Consider the following 24,959-nt stretch of genomic DNA (forward strand, 5'->3'; position numbering starts at 1 on the left):
CCCCTTGGCCGGGCCCCTGCCTGGAGGGGGTCACACCTGAGTGTGTTGGAGGTTCTTTACCATCCTTGTGCTCAGTAATTTATCCGTGGTTGTTTATCCGTCCTTGTTCTTGGCTGTTTGTCCATCCTCACCCTCGCAGAGCAGCCGGAATCCGGGCTCAGTTTCTCTCCCTCCCTTGGGACCTGCCCAGGTCTCTCGGCCCCGGCCCAGCCCCAGGAGAATGAAGCCCTTGAGGAGCCGCAGGTTAAGTGGCCCTTAATTGATTCGGAATAATCCTGACAGGTCCTGCGGAATCGCCCCTTTCCAACTGAATGGCTCGGGCTGGGTCCGTGTGGATGCCAGCGCTGCTTTGCTTGGCTGCATTCCTGCCCGTCCAGCTCGTGCTTTCCTTTTAACCCTTCCTTTCCCGGCCTCTCCGCAGAATCCAGGAACGGGGATGGTTTTCCCACCCCGTTTCTCTGCAAGGATTCCTCACCTTCTCTGCGCTGGGCCGGGGGAGCCTGGAGTTTGTCACGTTTTGGTTTTTTTCCCCCAGCAGAGTGCTCAGAACAGCTGATTTATTGTTTGGACCTCTGTTATCGACCTGGCAAACTCAGGAGTGACTGGAAGGGGCTGGGGAGGGACGGGAGGGGGGAGGGAGTGTCTCAGCTCCAAATTGTCTCATTTAGGGGGAACAGAGAGCGCTGCTGCTCTGCTGAGAGCTCTCATTCCGCTCCAGCCCTTTTCTGGGCTCCAGGTGGAGCCTGGGCTGTGTTTCCACGGTTCCTTCCTCTGTCCTGGGCCCGTGGGAACCCCTTCACCCTTCAAAAGGGGCGATTTCCCCCCATGTCCTGCTGCCTGTGGCACAAGAACAGATGTTCCCATCTCCCTGGGCCCCGAGGTTGTATTTTCCCCCCAGGCTCTGTCAGAGCAGTGAGAACCCTGATTCCCTCCGTGTCCCTTCCCCTGGGATGGGAGATCCCCATTTCCCCCCTGCCCATGGGCTTGGATCAATAACATTGATCAGTAATCTGCTGTGGGGGTGGGGCTGCTCCAGACCCTCCCTGTGCCCCCCTGGGGCTGCAGCGGCCCGGAGGGGACAAGGGTGGGAGCCAGGAGCCATCCAGTGTGGGGTTCCTCCCTCCTGCCCTCTCTCCGAGCCCAGCTCAGGCCGTTCCCTCTTGTCCCACTGGAGCCTCCAGCCCCCACAGCACCCCCAGGACATTTGGGAGCTGCTCCCACGGCTGGCTCTGAGGCAGCAGCAAAGGCTCCTCAGAGCCTCCCTCCCTCTGCAAATCCCAGTCCCGAGGTTCAGCAGCTCTGGGGCAGCTCCTTCCCAGCCCTGGAGTGGGACCCTATCCCTGCATCCTCCCTAACCCTGGGTCATCCCTTTCCTTCAACCCCCACATCCTCCCTGTCCATGCACCCTCCCCATTCCCGACCCCAACCCTTCACCCTCCTGGGTGCCGTGTCTGCCCATCCTCCCAGGCTCTGCATTCCTGCATCCTCCCCATTCCTGCATCCTCCCCATCCCATTCCTGCATCCTCCCTAACCCTGCATCCCATCCCATCCCATCCCATCCCATCCCATCCCATCCCATCCCACCCCATCCCATCCCATCCCATCCCATCCCATCCCATCCATCGTCCCTGCCCAGGAGCCCACAGCCTGTGCCTGCAGAACCACCCGGCTCAGCTGCATTCAGTGTCCGTCCATCCATCCATCCATCCATCCATCCATCCATCCATCCATCCATCCATCCATCATCCATCCATCCATCCATCATCCATCCCATCCCATCCCATCCCATCCCATCCCATCCCATCCATCCCATCCCATCCCTGCATCCTCCCCATCATCCCAGCCCTGTATCCTCTCCATCCCTAAGCCCGTCCCCTCATCCTGACCCTCTCTCCATCCTTCCTATTCTGACCCTTTTTCCATCTCCCCCCCATCCCGACCCTCTTTTCATCCTGACCCTCTCTCCATTCCCCCCATCATGACCTCCTCTCCATTGCCCCATCCTGACTGTCTCCCCATCCCAATCCTCTCCCCATCCAGACGCTCTCCCCATCCCTCTCTCCACCACCCCCATCCTGACCCGTCCTCCATCTCCACACCATGCCGACCCTCTCTCTATCCCAAAAATCTCTCTATCCCAGCCCTTTCTCTATCTCCCCTCCATCCCAAACCTCTCCCCATGCCACCCATCCTGACCCTCTCTCCATCCTGACCCTCTCTCCATCCCCCCATCCCAACCCCCTCTCCATTGCCCTATCCTGATCCTCTCCCCATCCCTCTCATCTCGACTCTCCATCTCCCCCCCACCCCGACCCTCTCTCTATCCCGACCCTCTCTCCATCCCAGCCCTCTCTCTATCTCCCCTCCATCCCGATCCTCTCCCCATCCCGGCCCTCTCTCCATCCCTGACCCTCTCCCATCCCACCCATCCCGACCTCCTCTCCATCCTGACCCTCTCTCCATCTCCCCCATCCTGACCCTCTCTCCATTGCCCCATCCTGACTCTCTCCCCATCCTGATCCTCTCCCCATCCAGACCTTCTCCCCTTCCCTCTCATCTCGATCCTCTCTCCATCACCCCCATCCCGACCCTCTCTCTATCCCGACCCTCTCTCCATCCCAGCCCTCTCTCTATCTCCCCCCCATCCCGATCCTCTCCCCATCCCTACCCTCTCTCCATCTCCTCCATCCCGACCCTCTCTCTATCCCGATTCTCTCCCCACCCCGGCCCTCTCTCCATCCCAGCCCTCTCTCTATCTCCTCTCCATCCCGATTCTCTCCCTATCCCGACCCTCTCCCCCCCGACCCTCTCCCCACCGCATCCCTCGCCGCTCTGCCGGCTCCCCTGTGCCGCGGGCGGGCAGTGGTACAGCCCTGCCTGCAGCGCCCGCAGCTCGGGGACGCTGCTGGAAGCCGAAGGCAGCGGCTGCCGGGGCTGCGGGGGCTGCGGGAGCCGCATCCAGCCCCACACCGGCCGGGAGAAGGGCTGGAAGGGACCCCGCGCCCAGCTCGGTCCCGATCCAGGGCCAGGCAGCAGCCATGACCCAGGGGAAGGTGAGGGAGGCCGGAGCGGGCACCGTGAGCCCGTCCCTGTTGCATAACGGCGCCTTCGGAGGGGAAGGGCGGCGGAGGGAAGGGATTTAGGAGCAGAACGATGGGTTCTGTTCCTAAAGAAGGGAACAGCAAGGGGAGCTGGGTGCCGTGCACAGAGCCTGCCGTGGGGGCGGAGGGTCTGGGGGCTGGAAGGGGCTGGGGGGCTGGTTTTGGGGTTGGGGGCTGGTTTAGGGATGATTTTGGGATTGGGGGCTGGTTTGGGGTTGTTTTGGGATCGGGCTGGTTTGGGGGTGATGGGTGCGCAGCTCAAACCCTGTTGGACCGGACCTGTGGCCTTGTTACCCCCCTGAGCCCCCCACATCCCGGGTGTCGGGGGGCTCTGTGAGCTGGTTGTGCTGTCCCACCCTGTGCCCACCTGGCAGCACCTCCTGCCCGGCCCGGGAGCTCTGGATTTTGGGGATTTGGGGGATTTTGGGGTTCTCCAATGCTCTCAGACCGAGGAGGGGGGGTTGTGGATCCTCTGCCAGCTCATGCACCATCGCCATGGCAACGCTCTGGATGCAGCTCCATCCCTCTGGATCTCCTTGGATATCCGGGGGGGTGGGAAGGGGGCTTGCAGGATCTCGGCCCCTAAACCCAAGGGACAGGGAGGGACAGGGAAGGACAGACCCTGGGGGCTGGCAGGGGAGCTGGCACAGCTGGATCTGCCCGTGGGACTCATCCCAGCCCGGCCCCTGCTGTGTTTTCAGGGCCCTGGCGCCTTCAGCTGGAGCCCTGCTCACTCTGCTCCGTTAATGCCCCCTGGTTTTGGGGCTCGTTGCCGCTGCAGCCCCCCGAGCTGTGGGGACGCCGCTCCCGGGGCCGAGCTGGCTCCTCCGCGGGCAGCGGAGTTTATCCTGGCCCTTATCTTCCCCGGCAGGTTAAAGGGATCATGTTCCCAAGGAGAGCGCTCAGGTGGCCCCGGGCTGGCTCCCTGCTGCAGTCCCACGTCCTTGGAACGCGGGGAAGCAGCAGAGCTGAGCCTCCTCACGGGCACGGAGGAGAAAATTCTGGAGGGCCAAACCAGAGCGTTGCTGGGAGCAACTGACCCAAAATGGGCTGAATGGGAACGAAGAGTTCAGGATTTCCTGCCCAGGAACTGAAAGCTCTTTTTTAAAGGAGCAATGTAGGAAGTTTGACGAGAAGCAGAGAATTCCTTGGATGTTTTTGGTGTCACGTTGAGCCCGAGGCACCGCGGGGGCTCCGGGTCTCCCCTCAGACCTCCCTGCCTGGAACTTCTCATCCCAATGAGCACCTCCGGGGCTTTCCCATCTCCCCCGAGTTATGAACACCCGTCCCAGGGTGCAGGGATGGGCCCGTGCCCAGCCTCCAGGAATGGCTGGGGGGCTCCCAGTTCAGTTCCTGCATCTCCCAGTTCCTGACCCCTTTTCCAGAACCTGTCCGTGCCAGCTTCTCACCCAGGGCGGTTTCTGGGATGTTTTCACTCAGCTCTCTCTCTCTCTTTGCCCCTTTCTGTGCAGCTCTCCGTGAACAACAAACCCCCCAGCTCTGAGGGGCAGGGGGACAAGAAGGACAATGCCACTGCCCCCCCGGCTCCCCCGTCCTACGAGGAGGCGACAGCGGGAGAAGGGATGAAATCCGGGGCTTTTCCTGCCCCGCCCGCGGCCCCGCTCCACCCCAGCTGGGCTTACGTGGATCCCAGTAAGTCCTTCCATGGCTGGGCTGGGTGAGCCCTGGGAGAGGGGGCAGAGACCCCCCGGGATGGAGAGGAGAGGGGGAACTGGGATAAGAAGGGGATCAGGGATGAGAGGGGGATCAGGGATGAGACGGGGAGCAGGGATGAGAGGAGGAGCAGGGATGTGGTGCCCAGTTTGGCCCAGGGTAGAGCTGTGAGCCTCTGTCTGCACGGGAGAGTCTCCATCAATGTGTAAAAGTCTCCATCTGCACATAAAATCTCCATCTGCAGATAAAAAGTTTGTATCTGTGAATAAAAGCCATTCCAGCCATCCCGGAGACCTCACCCCCTTCCAGACGAGGGGATAAACACCTTCCCTGTCCCATGGTAGGAGAAATCCCCATTCCCAGCTCCAGGGGCTGCAGGAAAAGTTCTGGAGCAGCTGCAGGGATCCCCCCACCCCCTCCTGCAGCTCCTGCTCAGCCCCAGCTCCCAGAGCAGCTGAGGTGGCACAATTGGTGTCACAAGTGGTGTCACAGCCCTGAGTGTGGCTGTGGCAGAGCCAGGGAGGCTGGGACACGGCTGGAGCCAAAGGCTGGATTGTTCCAGCATCCTTGTGGCCATTCCTGGGCAAACCAGCAGTTTGTCCAACACAGGAGTTCCCTGGAGCTTCTGCTGGGCCGTAGCAAAGGACAAAGCCCTGGCTGTGCCCAGGGAATGGCTGCAGGCTTGCAGGTGGGGCTGGTGCCCAGGAAGTGACTCTGGGGGTGGCTAAGTGCTCACTCAGCACAGTTCCAGCCAGAGAAAACGCCGGGATTATGGGATTTAGGGACTCCTGAGCTCTTGCCCTGCTCCATCCTTTGCTGCAGCTGCGGGGATGGGATGCTTGGGGAAGGGGAAGGAGTGAAAACCTCCCCTGCTGTGTCTGTGCTGGAGTATTCTGATGGTTTCTCAGCCTGTCCCCTAAGGAACAGGATAAATCCCCCCAGGTGCCTCTGGGGATCATCTGGATTTTTCTGCTGTCACAATGAATTAGGGGGGGTGAGGCCTAAATGGGGTGGGATGGGGTATTTGGGGTTTAAGGGGTATTTTGGGTCTCCAGGTGGGAAACCCGTTCTATGGGATGTCTCACACCTGAGTGGGAGCACCTGGAGAGAAGGGATGTGGATTTGGGGTTGTTTCTGTGACCATGAACTCAGGACACACCATCCTGCTGTGGCCTTGGGTGGGGGGACAGATGTGGGGACAACAGAAGGGAGGAGAATGAAACCCTCTGGATGCTGGAGCCACCACCAGGGAGGGAGGGAGGAGGGTAAAACCCTTCAGTTCCTCAGGGCAATGAGGTGCCAGCTGGGTGTGTAGAGGACAATTTGGTGTTTAGGGGCCAGTTGGGTGTTTAGGGGCCAAACCAGTTGGGTTTTTAGGGGCCAATTTTGTGTTTAGGAGCCAATTTGTTGATTAGGAGCTAATTTGGAGTTTAGGGGCCAATTTGGTGTTTAGGGGCCAGTTGGGTGTTTAGGGGCCAAACCAGTTGGGTTTTTAGGGGCCAATTTTGTGTTTAGGAGCCAATTTGTTGATTAGGAGCTAATTTGGAGTTTAGGGGCCAATTTGGTGTTTAGGGACCAATTTGGTGTTTAGGGGCCAGTTTGGTGTTTGGGGCTGGGACTGCTTTGGTGCAGGAGGCCTGGAAGTGTCCCAGGGATTCTCCCTGCCCCAGGCACTCTGCAACTGATGAGGGATCCAGGAGAACATGCAGAACCTTCAGCTCCAGTGGGGCAGGAAGGAAGGGCCAAGGGATTTATTTGCAACAGAACAGCACCAGGGGCTTATTTCCTGCTGGGGGTACCTAAGTGAGGCTCCTGCATTTTGAATGAGCAACTTTAACCAGGAAAACAGGAGAAAATCAGGATCAGGACCTTGAGTTTGGCTCTCCTGCTGCCTGCTCTGAGATTAAGAGGGTTTTTGCTCCATCTTCCTGAAGGATTTGGGTATCCCTGAGCTCAGAAGCTTTAGGAGCTTTTTAGGAGGAGGGGAGGCGTCTGTGGACCAGGCAGGGACAGGAATGTAAAGAAGGAAAAACACACAAAAATCTTCTGTGGAAACCCAGCAGGCGGGACTTCAGTGACACAGGAGGGGACAGCAGCAAGGGAAGCACAGAGGGCACAGAATCATGGAGTCATGGAATGGTTTGGGGGACTTCAGTGACACAGGAGGGGAAGCACAGAGGGCACAGAATCATGGAGTCATGGAATGGTTTGGGTGGGATCTCATAGCCCATCCAGTGCCACCCCTGCCGTGGCAGGGACACCTCCCACTGCCCCAGGCTGCTCCAAACCCCATCCAGCCTGGCCTGGGCACTGCCAGGGATGGGGTAAGGAAAAGCAGCAACAGGAGCTTCTGTTCCTGTTTTGGCAAAGCAGAGATGACTTGTGCAGGGATTTCAGGATTTGGGGGAAGGTTTTTCTCACTGGTAGCACTAGAGCTGTTTTTTCCTTGTTCACGCTCGGTGCTGAACTGTTTCCTGAGTCCCTGATGGAAATGGAGTTGAGGGATGGAGCTCAGGGAGCTGCCAGGAGCTGCTGTTGGAGCAGGGATGTTGTTGACAAAGCCATGATGCAAACACAGCTCAGGAGAGCAGCGAGGGAGTCCTCCTGCTCCGCAGGGAATGCTGAGTCACAGCTGCTCTGGGGATGTTCAACATCCAATGAAAGGACAGCAAGGGATGATCCCAGCCCTCCCATTGCTGCGGAGGGTTTGGTGTTTCCTCAGACAAGGACTCAGACTGGTGTTGGGATGGTTTATGGGAACATTCCCCCTCTGTTCCCAGGGATGGTCCTGAGGAGCAGCAGGACTGGGAAGGGGGCAGAGGAAATATTGTATTTGGGAAATGTCCCAACAAGGGTGACTCCATGTTCTCAGAAGCCTTATATTATATTATATTATATTATATTATATTATATTATATTATATTATATTATATTATATTATATTATATTATATTATATTATATTATATTATATTATATTATATTATATTATATTATATTATATTATATTATATTATATTATATTATATTATATTATATTATATTATATTATATTATATTATATTATATTATATTATATTATATTATATTATATTATATTATATTATATTATATTATATTATATTATATTAAATGATGCATCTGACTCCATGTTCTCAGAAGGCTAATTTATTATGATATGATATGATATGATATGATATGATATGATATGATATTAATTATACAGAAAATATACTAAATGCTAAAAAAGATAATGAAAACTCGTGACTCTTTCCAGTCTCGACACTGCTTGGCCCCGATTGGCCAAAGAGTGAAAACAATTCACACCAGAATGCAATGAAACAACCACCTGTGGGTAAATAACCTCCAAACACATTCCAAAGGAGCAAAACACAGGAGAAACAAATGAGATAAGAATTGTTTTCCTTTTTCTCTGAGGCTTCTCAGCTTCCCAGGAGAAAAATCCTGGGCGAAGGGATTTTTTCAGAGGCGTGAATGCCACAAGGAACCTGTGGGAATTTGGGGCACCTGGGCCGTGGTGGCTCCCTGGGGTCAGGCTCCACAGCTGGGGGGGATTTGGGGTGGGAGCTGGAGCTGCTCCTTTGGCCTCCCTGCAGGCAGCAGCCCAAGCTACGGCAGCGGGGGGTACCCGGGGGACACGGAGCTGCTCACGACCTTCAGCTGGGACGACCGCAACGTGCGCAGGGTGTTCATCAGGAAGGTGAGGGAGGGACACGTCCTTGTCCTCTGGGCTGGCAGAGCTGGGCCCCCAGCCCCTGGAGGGCCTGGCTCTGCTGGATTCTGGGATCCATGGATCACCTCTCCCTGCAGGTTTACGCCATCCTCATGGTCCAGCTCCTGGTCACCGTTGTCATCGTGGCTTTCTTCACCTTCTGGTGGGTGCTGGGTGTGTCCTGAGCCTGGGAGCGGGGCTCTGGGCAGCTTCCTGGGGGTTGTGTCACACCTGGATTCTTTCTGAGTATTCCAATAGAAAAGCAAAGCTGAGGGAGCACTCAGAGCTCCCTCAGTCCTTTTGCTCCCATTCCCATCCACGCTCGGGGTTGGATCTCCCATCCTGGGTGAGCCCCAGAGCTGCTGCCCTTGGCAGTGACTGCTGGGTTTTCCCTGTGGGAGTCACCAGATCCCAGCTCCAGGGGCTGCCTTCCCTCCCCTGCTCACCCCCCTCTCCAGCTCGGATGACCGAGCACTCTGGGTGTGTGTGGCTCATGTTGCCTCTAGAATAAATAATGGATCACTGCCAGCCTGAGGATTTGGGCTCCCTAATCCCCTGTGGGAGCCATTCCCAGCCAGCTCCGGTGTGGAACTGGGGGAGCAGCGCTGCCCTTCCCACCTGGCAGCTGGAATTCCTCTCCACAGGCTCAGGGTTCACCCAGGGCTGGGTTTTAATCCCCGTGCTAGGGCTGTTCCTGGGTTCATTGAGCAGGGAGCTGTGAGGGACCGGCTTCTTCCTGCTCAGGATCTTTCCTTCTGTCTTGCAGTGAACCGGTCAAGGGCTACATCCAGACCCACTCTGCCTGGTACTGGGCTTCCTAGTGAGTATCCCTGGCTTTTCCTGTGGCCTTGTGTGCTCCAGACAGCCTGGCTGGGGCTGTGGGGCTCTGGGGATGTGGGAAGGGTCTCCAGCACTCCCCAAACACTTCCTTGTCCTGCATGTGAAGCATCACTCCAAGGAGTCCAGGGGCAACTGGGAAGGTCATGGAAGCATGGAATGGGTTGGGTTGGGAGGGACCCTAAAGCTTGTCATGGTAGGGACATCTCCCACCTTCCCAGGCTGCTCCAAGCTCCAGTGCCCAGCCTCAGGCACTGCCAGGGACCCCGGGGCAGCCCCAGCTGCTCTGGGCACCAATCCATGGGTGAGCCTGAGGTGAGCAGATGGGAAATCTCACCTGAATCAGCAAGAGACACCAGAGAGAACTCCGAACACTTCCCCAAAAATGGCTCTAGAAACCAGGGTCGAAATAAATATCTGAGTATTTCCTGCAGAAAGCCAGAGAAAACTGGCGAGTTTCCAGGGAAACAGGAACTCCTAATGAGACCTGGAAGGATGTCCAGGGCACCTTAGAGGGTTGATTTTGGGAAGGTCCCCTGGGAAGCTCCAAAGGCCTCCTTGCAAAGCATTCAAGAAAATACTGAAGAGCCCCATATCTGACACCTGGAAGGACGTTCAGGGCACCATGGAGGCTGAAATTTGGGATTTTCCCCTTGGAAGCCAGGTGGTTGCCGTGGTTTTCATTGCATAATATCCAGGGGATATGTGGGGTGGATTTGGAGGTGTTGGGATGTTCCTGGCCATGTCTGAGTGGGGCTGTCACTCCTGGGGCTCCATCCCAGAGCCCCAGAGTTGGGATGCCATTCCTTGGTTCCCCCAGCCAGCCCAGAATGGAGCTCCCAGGTGCTGGTATCTCCTGGCTCCGTGGTTTCTGGGCTGCTGGCGGGGTCAGTGCTGCTCACTGAGTGTGAGGTGAACTCAGCTTTAATCAGTTCACACCCAAATCAGAAGATGAGACACCGGCTTATGTAACCTGGGAGAACCCTCCAAACAGCAGCAATGGGAGATCCGGGCCACCAGGAGGGAAGCAGAGGTGCTTCAGAGGGCAGCTGGGCTTGGAGAGGCAGTGTCACCTCCCAGGGGACAGGGAGAGGAGGCTCAGCCCTGCTCAGGTCCCCACCTTGGCCTCTGGGGTCACTCTTCCAGCTCGCTGCCCAGATGGAGTTTATTCCCTCCCTTTCCCAGCAGGAACACCCTTGGGGCAGTTGGGGGGGTTCTGTGCTGGAGGAATGTCCCCCTGATCATTGTCCCCCTGTGCCAGGTGAGACCCCACCTGCAGAGCCCTGGCTCCGGCACAGGGAGGATGAGGAGCTGCTGGAGAGAGCCCAGAGGAGGCCACGGAGCTGCTCAGGGCTGCAGCCCCTCTGGAGCCAGGCTGGCAGAGCTGGGGGTGCTCACCCCACTGCAGGGAGAGCTCAGAGCCCCTGCAGGGCCTGAGGGGCTCCAGGAGAGCTGGGGAGGGGCTGGGGACAGGGATGGAGGGACAGGACACAGGGAATGGCTCCCAGTGCCAGGGGTGGGAGACTGGGCAGGAATTCCTCCCTGGGAGGGTGGGCAGGCCCTGGGATGGATTTCCCAGAGCTGCCCTGATCCCTGGCAGTGCCCAGCCAGGCTGGACAGGGCTTGGAGCAGCCTGGGGCAGTGGGAGGTGTGCCTGCCCATGGCAGGGGGTGGGGTGGGATGGATTTTAAGGTTCCTTCCCACCCAGGCCATTCCATGACTTTAATTTTGTCTGTTTTTTCACTGCTCAGTGAGCTGAGCCCTTCCCTTCATTCCAGTGTCTCCAAATGTTTTTCCTTCTTTTTGCCTGGGTCTCCTTCCCAACAGAGACCTCTGTAAAATAAACCTGGGAGCCCCAGGATATTTTCCCAGTGCTGGGATGGCACCTCAGTGGGAATAAATCCAGGGCAGACAGGGGCTGGACAGCCCCGCTGGCTCTGTGCTCCTGACAGTCTCTTCCCAGCTGCTCAGCCGTGTCCAGGCTGGCTTTCCTGGTTTCCCAGTGGGAGAGCTGGGCCCGGGTTTATCTCTGTGCCCTGGGCCTCGTGGCCCTGGGCTCTGCTCTCACCTCCCTGCCCTGGCCGAGGGTCAGTGGCTATCGGGAGCCATCGGCACGCCCGGAACTGCTGCCCCGGGGAGAGCAGGGGAGCAGCTTCCAGAGCCTGGAAAAACACCCAGCTGCGGGCAGGAGAGCCTCCTTCAGCTCTGGGGCTGCTGTGCCTCGAGAGGGTCAAATACTGGGAGGTAAAACCTGCCAGGATCTGGGCAGGGCTGGGCAGCCAGGGCACCTTGGGCTCTGCTGAGCCGGGAGGATCCTCCTGCCCTGGGCTTGTCCCCGAGCCCTTTCCTGAATGGATCCTCCTGCCCTGAGCCCTTCCCCGAGCAGCTCCTCCTGCCCTGAGCCCTTCCCTTAGCCCTTCCCTGCCCTGGGCTCTTCCTCAAGCACTCCAGCAGTGGAATCCTGGAATGGGTTGGGTTGGAGGGACCTTCAAGTCATCCAGTGCCACCCCTGCCATGGGCAGGGACACCTTCCACTGTCCCAGGTTTCTCCAATCCCTGTCCAGCCTGGCCTGGGACACTGCCAGGAATGGAAAGTCCAGAAATTCCCATTTCTGGAGGGATGTACCATGGGAGCAGCTCCTCCTCCAGCACAGCCCTTCCAGCCTGGTCAGTTTTCCAGCCCTTGGTTTAAGAACCTCCAGCCTTGACACCCCCAAGCCAGAAAGGGTTTGGAAACGAGGGGCAAAGCCTGGCACCTCCTGTGAGAAACTCACAGAACCATGGAATCCTGGGATCATGAAGGTGGGAAAAGCCCCCGGAGACCGAGTTCAACCACCAGCCCTCCCCTCACTGCTGACCATGTCCCCAGTGCCACTTCCACTGGCTTCTGGACACTCCCAAGGATGGGATTCCACCACTGCCTGGGCAGCCCCTTCCAATGCCTGAGCTCCCTTTCCATGAGGGAACGTTTCCTAAGAGCCAGCACAAACCCCGTTCTGCCCTGTTTGTCATTTACACATTTGGGTGCTCCATGGGGTCTGAACCTGACCTTGGCTCTGCTCCAAACCCAGCTCTCAGCTTCTCCAGGGACGTTTTGTCCCACCCTGGGGACAGGAACGTGCAGAGGAGGCCCCTGAGGGCAGGAAGGAGCTTAGTGAGAGGGACCAGGGGTGGGAACCACCCTTCTCCACACCTGCTGGATGTTTGCATTTCCAACATCCCCATCCCAGGGAATTCCCCCCTGCACCACCCTCCCAGGTTGCTTTTCCAGGGAATTCCATCCCAGGGAATTCCCCCCTGAACCACCCTCCCAGGCTGCTTTTCCAGAGAATTCCATCCCAGGGAATTCCCCCCTGCCTCCCAGGTTGCTTTTCCAGGGAATTCCATCCCAGGGAATTCCCTCCTGCACCACCCTCCCAGTTGCTTTTCCCCCCTGAGCTCTCTCTCTCTCCTTGCAGCGCCGTTTTCTTCGTCACATACCTGATCCTCGCCTGCTGCTCCGGGCCCAGGTAAGCACCACCCTCCCAGGCTGCTTTTCCAGGGATTTCCACCACCCTCCCAGTTGCTTTCCCCCCCCTGAGCTCTCTCTCTCTCCTTGCAGCGCCGTTTTCTTCGTCACATACCTGATCCTCGCCTGCTGCTCCGGGCCCAGGTAAGGGGATGGCTTTGGGGTCTGGGACAGCCTGGGAAGGGCAGCAGGAACGTTCCCCTCAGGTTTCCAGCCCTGTTATGGGGCAGGGATGCAGCTGCTGTGTTTCCATGGGATCATGGAATGGTTTGGGATGGAAAGGACCTCAAAGCCCATCCAGTGCCACCCCTGCCATGGGCAGGGACACTTCCCACTGGTGTCCCATCCAGCCTGGCCTTGGGCACTGCCAGGGATCCAGGGTCAGCCCCAGCTGCTCTGGGGAACCTGTTCCAGATGCTGGAAACAGCTGTTCCAGGCCTTGGGTTGCTGCAGCTCAGGAGTGCAATTGCAGCTGTGATTTCCCAGCAGGAACTGCCCCGTTTGCAGCTCTGCGTTCTGGGAATGAAACATTCCAGAGGATCTCATCAGCTCCCAGACGAGCAGGAATATCCTGGGGACCTTTGTCCTGCTGGCCCCGGAGGACCCCAAATGCCCTGGGGCTCCCAGCAGGGTGAATGTGCCCTGCACAGGGTGCTAATTACCAGCATGGACATTAATTAGCAGGGTCATTAATGGCGGTTAATTACCCTCGCACTCACTAATTACCCTCATGGTCAGGGATTCCCTGGCACAGCCCCGGCTGACTGACCCCTGCTTCCTTTGCAGGAGATACTTCCCATGGAATCTGATCCTGCTCAGCATCTTTGTGAGTAGCACATCTGGCCAACATCTGCCCTGGGGTCAGAGTGACTCCAAGGACAAGGCTGGCATTCCTGGGGAAAAGTGGGAATTTCATCCTCTAATTGTCCTGAGGAGCTGTGGTTGCACTGGGATGGGAGAAGCTGGAAAAAAAAGGGAGCCTCTGCTTGTTAAAAAATTGCAAAAAATAATCTGTGGAGTCTGGTGGGAACTGGGATGGGAACCAGGGTGGGATCAGGGGTGGGAACAAGGGTGGGAACTGAGGTGGGATGGGAACTAGAATGTGGGATGGAAGCAGGGATGGCAGCTGGGATGTGGGATTGGAGCTATTCCAGGATGGGAGCTGGAATTGGGATGAGAGCTGGGATGGGAGCTGGAACTGGGATGGGAGCTGGAACTGGGATGGGAATTGGGATGGGAGCTGGGATGGGAGCTGGGATGGGAGCTGGAATTGGGATGGGAGCTGGAATGGGAGCTGGAGCTGGGATGGGAGCTGTGATGGGAGTAGGGAGCAGGGATGGGAGCTGGGATGGGACTTGGAATTGGGGTGGGAGCTGGAATTGGGGTGGGAGCTGGGACTGGGATGGGAGCTGGAATTGGGAGGGATGCAGGAGCAGGGGGTGCTCCTGTGCCATTTGCCCTCTCCTGTGCCCATCAATCACTGGAGGGTTCCAAACGCTGCCAAGTTCCTTCTCCTGAGAGTCTGAGAGGCTTCCCTGCCCTTTTCTCTGGGATGGGATTTCCTGTGGTGTCTGCTCTGGGCATGAGGGCACTAACCAGGCTGTGTTTTCCCCCAGACCCTGTCCATGGCCTATCTCACTGCCATGCTCTCCAGGTGGGTTGGGCACTGCCCTGTGTCCTGTCTCTTCCTGAAAACATTCCCTATTCCTGAGCTGCCTGGGCTGCCTGGGGCTCCCAGCAGCCACACAGAGCTGGAGCTTCCCTGTGAAAACTTCCCAAGGAAGGTTTCCAAGGCCTGTCCCTGTCCCAAGGGTGGCAGCACTGGGGGATTCCCACATCCCAAATCCTGCAGGAGAGCCCTGGAGGGCCAGGATGGGCAGGAGGTGACCACTCAGTGACCCCACATTTCTCACTGGGCAGGTCCCAGGCAGGTGGGGCTGCAGTGAGCCAAGGAATTTTTTCCAGCAGTTTCAGGAATTTGTATCCCAGCCTGTTCCCTTCCGCTCGTTTGCACCGGGAAATCTGCTCCTAGCTCACGTGGGAGCCTGGAGAGAGGGACATGATCCAGGGTGGCTGATGGATGGATTGGGACAAAGAAATCTGCAGCCTCAGCAGCTCCAGGGGGAAAACTCCAGAGGCTCCACACCAATGCCCCCAGGGAGAGCAGGACTGGCTTTCCCAAGGGCTGAGCCTGGCACTGCAGCCAAAATCCTGATCCAGCCTGGAAACCATTCCAGCCCGAGTCTGCAGCCCCTGTGCCTGCTCCAATCCCTCCTTCCTGCCCTTTTCCAAAAGCCAGACTGGGCAGGAGCTGCTCCTTTGGTTTCCCCTCGTGCTGCAGTGCCTTTTGTCATCCTGGTTTTGTTGCCTCCTAGTCAGGATCTCCCCCACTCCCTGTCTGTGGACAGTGGGATTGGTGGACTTGGAGCTGCTCCGAAGCTCTGGGAGGCCCAGATGGAGCCTCCTGCCTTCCCTCTGTGCTTCAAAACAGCAGGAAAACCCATCCAGCCTTTTTCTACCCTCCCTTTTCTAACACTAGTGTGGAATATTGACAATTCCAGCCCTGTTTGTGCCCGTAGGATTCCTTGCCCAGCTCCTGCCTGTCTGAACCCCCCTTCCCATCCCTGTGGGAATGATCCCAACGTGCTTTTCCTGCTCATTCTGCAGTTACTACAACACCAAGTCGGTGCTGCTGTGCCTGGGGATCACGGCCCTGGTCTGTCTGTCTGTCACCATCTTCAGCTTCCAGAGCAAGGTGGGACTGTGGGCACCTCCCTCGGGAAGGGGCACTCCTGGGCACGATGGGGGCAGCTGGGGGTGTCTGGGGGGCTCTGGAAACAGGAACAGCCCGAGGGATGCCACGAGGAGGTTGGAGTGGATCAGGACATGTGCTAGGGAGGGATGTGGCTGGGATGTAAGTGGGGCTAGGAGATGCTGATTTATGGGAATAAAATGGGATTTTTTTTGTGGATTGGGGTGGGGGCTAGAAGATGCTGATTCATGGGAATAAAATGGGATTATTTGTGGATTGGGGTGGGGGCTAGAAGATGGTGATATATGGGAATAAAATGGGATTTTTTTTGTGGATTGGGGTGGGGGCTAGAAGATGCTGATTCATGGGAATAAAAGATTTTTTTGTATTGGGTTGGGGGCTAGAAGATGCAGATTCATGGGAATAAAATAAGATTTTTTTGTGGATTGGGGTGGGGGCTAGAAGATCCTGATTTATGGGAATAAAATGGGATTTTTTGTGGATTGGGGTGGGGGCTAGAAGATGGTGATATATCGGAACAAAATGGGATTTTTTTTGTGGATTGGGGTGGGGGCTGGAAGATGCTGATTCATGGGAATAAAATGGGATTTTTTGTGGATGGGGGCTAGAAAATGCTGATTTATGGGAATAAAATGAGATTTTTTTTGTGGATTGGGGTGTGCCATAGATGTACATGGGACTGGAAGTTGCTGAGGTGTGGGAATAATCTGGGATTTCTGGAGGATTGGGATGTGTCAGGGATGTCAGAGGGGCTGGAAGAGGCTGCATGGTGGCAGACTGGGAGTTTCAGAGGGCTGTGGGATGCAGGAGGACGTTGTGTGGGATGGATTTGGGATTCCCGAGCCCTTCCCGTGGCACTAAGGGGGATTTGGGAGGCGTTGGCTCTGTGCCAGGGGGTGGCTGCTGGGATGGAGAGGCAGATCCAGCTCCGGGTGAGTCCCAGGGGGGCTCGGCAGCTGCAGCTCCCCCAGAGCAGCCCTGGAACAGAAACTCTTCCCTCCCGTCTGCAGTTTGACTTCACCTCGTACCAGGGCGTGCTCTTCGTGCTGCTCATGGTGCTGTTCCTGGGGGGGCTGGTCCTGGCTGTCATCCTGCCCTACCAATACGTGAGTGATAACTGGGCCAAACTGGGCCAAACTGGGCGTGCTGGCAGGGGGGGCCCAGCTCCCTGAAAACGGGTGGGAACCCCCAAGGAGGGATGGCATGGCAGGGTCATTCCCTGGGATGGACCATGGGATACGGCTCAGGGATGGAACCGCCCGGGGCTGAGGACGCTTCCTGCTGTTCCTGGTGGTGGAATCATGGAATGATTTTGGTCAGGAGGGACCTCAAAGCCCATCCCATCCCACCCCTGCCATGGCAGGGACACCTCCCACTGCCCCAGGCTGCTCCAGCATGGCCTGGGCACTGCCAGGAATCCAGGGGCAGCTCTGGGAAATCCATCCCAGGGCCTGCCCACCCTCCCAGGGATGAATTCCTTCCCAATCTCCCACCCAGCCCTGCCCTCTGCACTGGGAGCCATTCCCTGTGTCCTGTCCCTCCATCCCTGTCCCCAGCCCCTCCCCAGCTCTCCTGGAGCCCCTCAGGCCCTGCAGGGGCTCTGAGCTCTCCCTGCAGTGGGGTGAGCACCCCCAGCTCTGCCAGCCTGGCTCCAGAGGGGCTCCAGCCCTGAGCAGCTCCGTGGCCCCCTTTGGACTCATTCCAACACATCCATGCTCTTCCTGTGCTGGGACCCCCTGGATGCCACTGGGGTCCCACCTGGGCACAGCTGCCTCTGCTCAGGCCTCAGTTTCCCCTCAGTAAAACCGAGGAAATGAGCTCATTAAACTCTGTCCCAAGTCCAGGGCAGGGCTTGGGCTCAGGACTAACACCCAGCACCTGCAGAGTTCCAATCTTGAGGCCTCCATTGCCCAGCAATGACCCTGAGGTCTGAGTGACCCTCAGGAGCCAAGTGCAAGGGGACAGTGACCCCCTGTGTGCCCCCAGTGACCCTCTGTGTGTCCCCGAGGGACAGTGACCCCTGTGTGTCCTCAGGGACAGTGACCCCCTGTGTGCCCCAGGGACAGTGACCCCTGTGTGTCCTCAGGGCCCCGAGGGACAGTGACACCCCTGTGTGCCCCAGGGGACAGTGACACCCCCTGTGTGCCCCCCAGGGGACAGTGACACCCCTGTGTGTCCTCAGGGGAGAGTGACCCTCTGTGTGTCCTTGAGGGGACAGTGACCCCCTGTGTGCCCCCAGTGACCCCTTGTGTGCCCCAGGGGACAGTGACTGCCTGTGTCCCCAGGGACAGTGACCCCTGTGTCCCTGAGGGGACAGTGACCCCCTGTGTGTCCCCGAGGGGACAGTGACCCCTGTGTGTCCCCAGGGCCTGCCAACCCCTGACACACCTCCAGCCTCCTCCTTTGGCCTCTGCAGCCACTCCTGGCCCCAGCTGTGCCCGGGGAACTCCTGGAGCAGCTTCCAGCCAGCCTGGAGCAGGGCTGGGCAGCATCCAAGGGTGTCTTATCATGGCAGGTGTCACCCCCAGAGGGTCTGGCAGCCCCTGGGACACGGGCATGGATGAGGGAAGGGTGGGGGGGGTGCCAGGCAGGTGCCATAAATCGCCTGAGAGCCTCCTGGGATCCCAAATCCCTTCCCATCCCAGCCAGCTCCTCTGCCCTGAGGCATTCCCTCCCTGGGCCGCAGCAGGGGCTGAGCTTTGCTCCCAGTCCTGGTGAAACTCCCCTGTGACTCCCATGGATGAATTTATTTAAATTGTGCTTTAATTAGAATCATGACGTGTCCTAAGAGGACACCCCAGGGTCAGCCAGTCCAACTCCTGGCCCTGCCCAGGACATCCCAACAATCCCACCTTGTGCCTGGGCATTGTCCAAGTGCTCCTGGAGCTCTGGCAGCCCTGGGGAGCTGCTCCAGTGCAGGAAGAACCTTTTCCCAATATCCAACCCTGACACAGATCCAGCTGTTCCCTCAGGCCAGTGAAAGCTGGCTGCAGCTCTTGGAATATTTGGTGTTTCTTGCAGTGGGATCAGCTGTGTTTGGGTAATAAATCCGTTCTGGGGGTGCTCCAGTGCTCCATCACGAGAGTGCTGGGACTGGGACGTGTGGCTTCCCCACCCCTGGCAGTGCCCAAGGCCAGGCTGGACAGGGCTTGGAGCAGCCTGGGACAGTGGGAAGTGTCCCTGCCATGGCAAGGGTAGGACTGGATGGGTTTAAAGTCCCTTGTCACCCAAACCATTCCAGGATCCCATGATTTCCCCAGGACAGGTACTGGGGCCAAGTGCAATAAGGAGCAGCTGATGGAGAAGTTCAGGAGCTGAATGCACACAAAGGGCCCAGGGAGGGAGGAGCCGAGGCCCCGTGTCCTGCTCTGTGCCACAGGAACATTCCCAAAGAGCTGCACAAGCTGGGAATGGTGCAAATCCAGCCTGGGCTTTTGGGGCATTTCCCAACTCCTGGGACACGGGCATGGATGAGGGAAGGGTGGGGGGGGTGCCAGGCAGGTGCCATAAATCACCTGAGAGCCTCCTGGGATCCCAAATCCCTTCCCATCCCAGCCAGCTCCTCTGCCCTGAGGCATTCCCTCCCTGGGCCGCAGCAGGGGCTGAGCTTTGCTCCCAGTCCTGGTGAAACTCCCCTGTGACTCCCATGGATGAATTTATTTAAATTGTGCTTTAATTAGAATCATGGAGTGTCCTGAGGGGGAAGGGACACCCCAGGGTCAGCCAGTCCAACTCCTGGCCTTGCCCAGGACATCCCAACAATCCCACCTTGTGCCTGGGCATTGTCCAAGTGCTCCTGGAGCTCTGGCAGCCCTGGGGAGCTGCTCCAGTGCAGGAAGAACCTTTTCCCAATATCCAACCCTGACACAGATCCAGCTGTTCCCTCAGGCCAGTGAAAGCTGGCTGCAGCTCTTGGAATATTTGGTGTTTCTTGCAGTGGGATCAGCTGTGTTTGGGTAATAAATCCATTCTGGGGGTGCTCCAGTGTTCCATCACGAGAGTGCTGGGACTGGGACGTGTGGCTTCCCCACCCCTGGCAGTGCCCAAGGCCAGGCTGGACAGGGCTTGGAGCAGCCTGGGACAGTGGGAAGTGTCCCTGCCATGGCAAGGGTAGGACTGGATGGGTTTAAAGTCCCTTGTCACCCAAACCATTCCAGGATCCCATGATTTCCCCAGGACAGGTACTGGGGCCAAGTGCAATAAGGAGCAGCTGATGGAGAAGTTCAGGAGCTGAATGCACACAAAGGGCCCAGGGAGGGAGGAGCCGAGGCCCCGTGTCCTGCTCTGTGCCACAGGAACATTCCCAAAGAGCTGCACAAGCTGGGAATGGTGCAAATCCAGCCTGGGCTTTTGGGGCATTTCCCAACTTTCCCCCTTCACGTGGGAGCCAAGTACCTCGGGAGGGAAGTTCTGCACAGCCCATTCTGTGCAGCTCTGATGGCTGTGTCCCTGTGTCCGTGTGTCCCTGTCCGTGTGTCCATGTGTCTGTGTGTCTCTGTGTGTCTGTGTCCATGTCCGTGTGTCCCTGTCCATGTGTTCATGTGTCTGTGTGTCTCTGTCCGTGTGTCCGTGTCCATGTGTCCATGTCTGTGTGTCCCTGTCCATGTGTCCATGTGTCCCTGTGTCCCTGTGTGTGTTTATGGATGTGTCCGTGTTCATGTGTCTGTGTCCATGTGTCCATGTCTGTGTTTCCATGTCCATGTGTCCATGTCTGTGTGTCTGTGTCCACGTGTCCATGTCTGTGTGTCCATGTCCATGTTCCCTATCCGTGTCTATGTGTCCATGTCTGTGTCCATGTCCGTGTATTCACGGCTGTGTCCATATCCCTGTCCATGTGTCCCTGTCCCTGTGTTCTTGTCCCTGTCTCTGTGTCCCTGTGTCTGTATCCATGTGTCCCTGTGTCTGTGTGTCCCTGTGTCCATGTGTCCCTGTCCCTGTGTTCTTGTCCCTGTCTCTGTGTCCTTGTGTCTGTATCCATGTGTCCCTGTGTCCATGTGTCCCTGTGTCTGTGTGTCCATGTGTCCATGTGTCCATGTGTCCCTGTCCGTGTCCCTCTGTCCCTGTCCCTGTGTCCTTCAGGTCCCGTGGCTCCACGCGATCTACGCTCTGCTCGGGGCTGGGATCTTCACCATGGTGAGTGGCTGCTCCTGGCACCCGGCAGGAAAAACAGCAGGGAAGGGAGATGGAGCATGGCAGGGAGCCGGGCAGGGATTGGAGCATGGCAGGGAGCCGGGCAGGGGCTGGAGCATGGCAGGAGCCGGGCAGGGGCTGGAGCATGGCAGAGAGCCGGGCAGGGGATGGAGCAGCCGGGGCAGGGGCTGGAGCATTGCAGGGAGTCGGGCAGGGGATGGAGCATGGCAGGAGCCGGGCAGGGGCTGGAGCCTCGCAGGGAGCCGGGCAGGGGCTGGAGCAGCCGGGCAGGGGCTGGAGCAGCCGGGCAGGGGCTGGAGCCTCGCAGGGAGCCGGGCAGGGGCTGGAGCAGCCGGGCAGGGGCTGGAGCAGCCGGGCAGGGGCTGGAGCATTGCAAGGAGCTGGGCAGGGGCTGGAGCCTCGCAGGGAGCCGGGCAGGGGCTGGAGCATTGCAGGAGCCGGGCAGGGGATGGAGCCTCGCAGGGAGCCGGGCAGGGGCTGGAGCCTCGCAGGGAGCCGGGCAGGGGTTGCAGAGCTCGGGGCAGCCCCGGAGCAGCGATCCCGGCGGGAGCTGCCGCAGACGTGCCGGTGCCCGCGCAGGGCATGGAGTGAGTGCCAAGCTGTGTGGGGTGAGCAATCCCGGCTGGATTGCTCCGCAGGGATCGTGGGCACAGGCCAGAGGTGCCTCTGGAGTGGGGCAGGCAGAGCTGAGCTCGGCACAGCCCCGGGAGCGCTGGGATCCAGGGATGAGGCGGCACGGTCGAGTCGGGGCTGGTTGGGGGAGAGCGAGCCAAGGCTTGGGATGAGCTTGGCTCACAGAGGTGCAGAAAAACAGGGAAGGCTGAGACTGGGGATTAAGAGGCATTAGGACAGGCGGGAAAAGCCCCGGAGCTGGGCAGCTCCTGCAGGGAAAGGCTTGGCTTGCTCCCGGGGTCCGATCCCGGCGCGTCCCGGCCGTGCTGCGCCGGGACCCGGCCGGGGCAGGTGCCAGGGGACGTGCCCGCTGCCCCCGGGGCCGGGACTCAGCCCGGGGCTGCCCTGGGCTCCGAGGCGGTGCCCATTGGGCATGTTGGGAATCGGAGCAGTTGAGCAATTGCCTTTATAACCCGTAAAAGTCACTCCAAGGGAGCGCGGGGAGCTCGGCGCTGATTCATGGCTCAAGATCCCTCTGTAAAGTACAAGGAGGCTTCAACATCTGATAATTACCCCATAAACATCAGTCAGAGCCTCGGCCTGGCCCTGCCAGGGCGGCTGGGCTGGGATTTGTTCTGGGGGGGATAAAACAGCATCTCTGGAGGGTGGTGCAGCCCTGGAGAGCTCTGGACCCGTGAGGGACAGCAGGATGGCAGAAGGAGGAAAGAGAGGGAGGAGAGAATGGTGGATTTCGGTCACACCTGGGATTTCTGGTGGTGCTGCTCTGTATCCTGCTGGGGCCAGGTCACCCTGTGGCCACCTTGTTCCCTGGCAGGCATTTCCCACCCGAGGGAAGTGTGGGAATAACAAGTTATGGGCTCTGGGGGAGAAGGAGGAGGCAGGGTGGCTCCAGAGCTGGCCTTGGGATGGAGGAAGCCTGAGGGAAGAGGGCCTGGAGTGGGAGCTGCACTCGGGATTTGATTGTCAGGAGGGAAATGAGGGAAGGAGAAAGTTACAGCTCATTCAGTGCCTTGTTCTGAGCTCTTAAATTGTGGCTACAGCACATAAAAAGGGGCTGCACCCTGATCCAGGGACTTCTCCTGTCATTAGAGCCCTTCTTGCCTCCCTGGGCCAAACCTCCCTGTCACTGTCCCGGGGTTTCCTCCTTTCCCTTCCAGTTCCTGGCCCTGGACACACAGATGCTGATGGGGAACCGCCGGTACTCGCTGAGCCCCGAGGAATACATCTTTGGAGCTCTCAACATCTACCTGGACATCATCTACATCTTCTCCTTCTTCCTGCAGTTCTTTGGCTCCAGCCAGGAGTGAGGGCAGCCGGGCAGGATGCTCCCTGTGCTGGCAAACGTGAGGGGTTCAATTGAAAAGCAGAGGTGAAAGGGTTCAAACCCTCCAGCCTGACCCAATCCCTCCCTTTCTGGTCCATCCAACGCACTGAGGAGCCCCAGGCCCCTCCTGCAGCTTTGTACATTTGCTGCCAGGCCTTTGTGACCCAGAGAGCAAAGCAGGGCTTCAGTGTCGTGTCCCTTCTGCTCCCCCCAGTCCCACCCAGCCCAAACCAGTCCAGAGGCTGGGGCAGGAGACTGGGACCTTCCTGGCCTCTGGGGCTGCTGGAGGTGCCCTCTGAGTGCTGCCCATCATGGGGTGAAAGTGCTGTGACAAAACAACAGTGAGGGCAGCAGAGCAGGGATTTTGGTTAGGGAAAAGGGAAAAACCTTGGGGAATCCTTGCATTGCCCTGTTTCCCACAATCCATTGGAGCTTGGTGGCCTCTGTGCTGTTCCTGGTGACTCCTGCTGTTGGAAACGTGGAGTGTGGGATCACGTAGCTGGATTTCAGTGCTCCAGGCACAGGGAACCTGTTTGTTCAGGGCGTGCAGCTCTCTGAGGTCATCCCTGGTGCCACTGCAGGAAAAATTCCCCTGGATCCCTTGCATCTGGCTGAGTGTCCTTCCCTTCCCTTCCCTTCCCTTCCCTTCCCTTCCCTTCCCTTCCCTTCCCTTCGCAGGAAAAATTCCCCTGGATCCCTTGCATCTGGCTGAGTGTCCTTCCCTTCCCTTCCCTTCCCTTCCCTTCCCGGATCCATGGGTCCCACCCAGGGGAGTGTGCTGGCTCTCTCTGGAGTGTGGCTCCTCATGGAGGGGTTTGGGATCCCAGGGAAAGAATATTGCCAAGAAATGGCAGAGAAGAGATGGAGGAGGATGGGTTTCCATGCTGGGAAATGCCATTCCATGTGGGAAATGGGCTGGGATCCTGTGACCCACCCTGAGGCTCCGCCACCCCCACAGAACTCTCTTGGTTGCTCCAAATGAGCGTTCCTAAGGGGTTCTTTCCAGGGGCTGAGGCCATTGGAGCAGCGATGTTCCCTCTCCCTGGCTGTTTTCCATTTCTCCTCTCCCAAACGGGAATGTCAGCGCGGGCTCTGGATGTGCTCGGGTAACTTTCCACCGCGGCCCCGCTCACATTCCCTGTTTGGGGCTCAGCTGGCTGATCTGGGGCTGTAAAGCTCCCCGGGGAGATAAGGGGCCTTTTGCTCTCATTCCAAGAGTGATCCTTCCTGCAGATAGGACCTGGTATCTCCCATCTCGCTGGGAATGCCGGCGAGTGCGTCAGGGAGCTGCCTCCAGCAATTCCTGCTGCAGAGAGGCTCTGCCAGAACGTGGAACGTTCCTGCTCCTTCTGCCCTGGGTTTTACCCCGCACATGTCCTGTCCTCCTGCCACACGTGTCCAGGGAAAGGCACTGTGCAGGGAATGGAAACGCTCTGGCCCCTCTGTGGCTGCAGTGATGAGCAGGAGTGATGCCTTCCCCTTATCTTCCTTCCTAAAACATCCCCCAAAAAATCCCAAAACCCAACCAGACCAAAAAACCCCAAGCAGACTAAAAAAATCCCAGTCAGACACAAAAAACCCCAACCAGCCAAAAAACCCACAGCCAGACCAAAAAATCTCTGACTGGACAAAAACCCTAACCAGACCAAAAAACCCCAGTCAGACACAAAAAAACCCAACCAGACAAAAAACCCACAACCAGACCAAAAAATCTCTGACCAGATAAAAAATCCCAACCAGACCGAAAAAAAAATAAAAAATCTCATCCAGATCAAATAAACCACAACCAGACAAAAAACCCCCCAGTCAGACACAAAAAACCCCAGTCAGACACAAAAACCCCCCAACCAGACCAAAAAATCTGACCGGACAAAAAAAAGCCCATTCAGACAGAAAAAAACCAAAACCAAAACCAAAAACAAAAAAAAAAAAAAAAAACCCACACCAAAACAAACCCCCCCCCCCAAAAAAAAACAGATCAAAAACCCCCCAAAAGACAAAAAAGACTTCAGTCAGACACAAAAGACCCCAACCAGCCCAAAAAATCTCAACCAGATCAAAAAAACCCCAACCAGACAAAAAGACCCCAACCAGACAAGAAAACCCCAGTGAGATGCAAAAATCCCCAGTCAAACACCAAAAACCTCAGTCAGACACAAAAAACCCCAACCAAAACCCAATTCTTGGTAGGGTTGAAGGACAGCACGGGGTGAAGCCAGCAGGAA

General features: G+C 57.7%; 1 protein-coding gene across 1 annotated transcript; it reads left to right on the forward strand.

Moving 5' to 3' along the window:
• Nucleotides 1-2,799: 2,799 nt before the first annotated feature.
• On the forward strand, nucleotides 2,800-23,399 carry FAIM2 (Fas apoptotic inhibitory molecule 2). The gene is made up of 12 exons (XM_039705761.1): nucleotides 2,800-3,054; nucleotides 4,575-4,755; nucleotides 8,393-8,496; nucleotides 8,607-8,671; nucleotides 9,275-9,328; nucleotides 12,804-12,854; nucleotides 13,640-13,679; nucleotides 14,470-14,507; nucleotides 15,521-15,608; nucleotides 16,637-16,732; nucleotides 20,706-20,759; nucleotides 22,568-23,399. Exons 1-12 carry the CDS (start codon nucleotides 3,040-3,042, stop codon nucleotides 22,715-22,717), a joined length of 936 nt encoding a protein of 311 aa, XP_039561695.1. The 5' UTR covers nucleotides 2,800-3,039; the 3' UTR covers nucleotides 22,718-23,399.
• Nucleotides 23,400-24,959: the final 1,560 nt, after the last annotated feature.

Source organism: Passer montanus, unplaced genomic scaffold (genome assembly GCF_014805655.1).
Source record: "Passer montanus isolate IOZ18808 unplaced genomic scaffold, ASM1480565v1 scaffold183, whole genome shotgun sequence".
NCBI lineage: Eukaryota > Metazoa > Chordata > Aves > Passeriformes > Passeridae > Passer > Passer montanus.

Bases quoted from the DNA above. Each gene is read 5' to 3' on its own strand.
- FAIM2 (XM_039705761.1), top strand. The intron at 8,497-8,606 runs GTGAGGGAGGGA...CTCTCCCTGCAG, and splicing joins GCAGGGTGTTCATCAGGAAG to GTTTACGCCATCCTCATGGT. The intron at 15,609-16,636 runs GTGGGACTGTGG...TCCCGTCTGCAG, and splicing joins TCTTCAGCTTCCAGAGCAAG to TTTGACTTCACCTCGTACCA.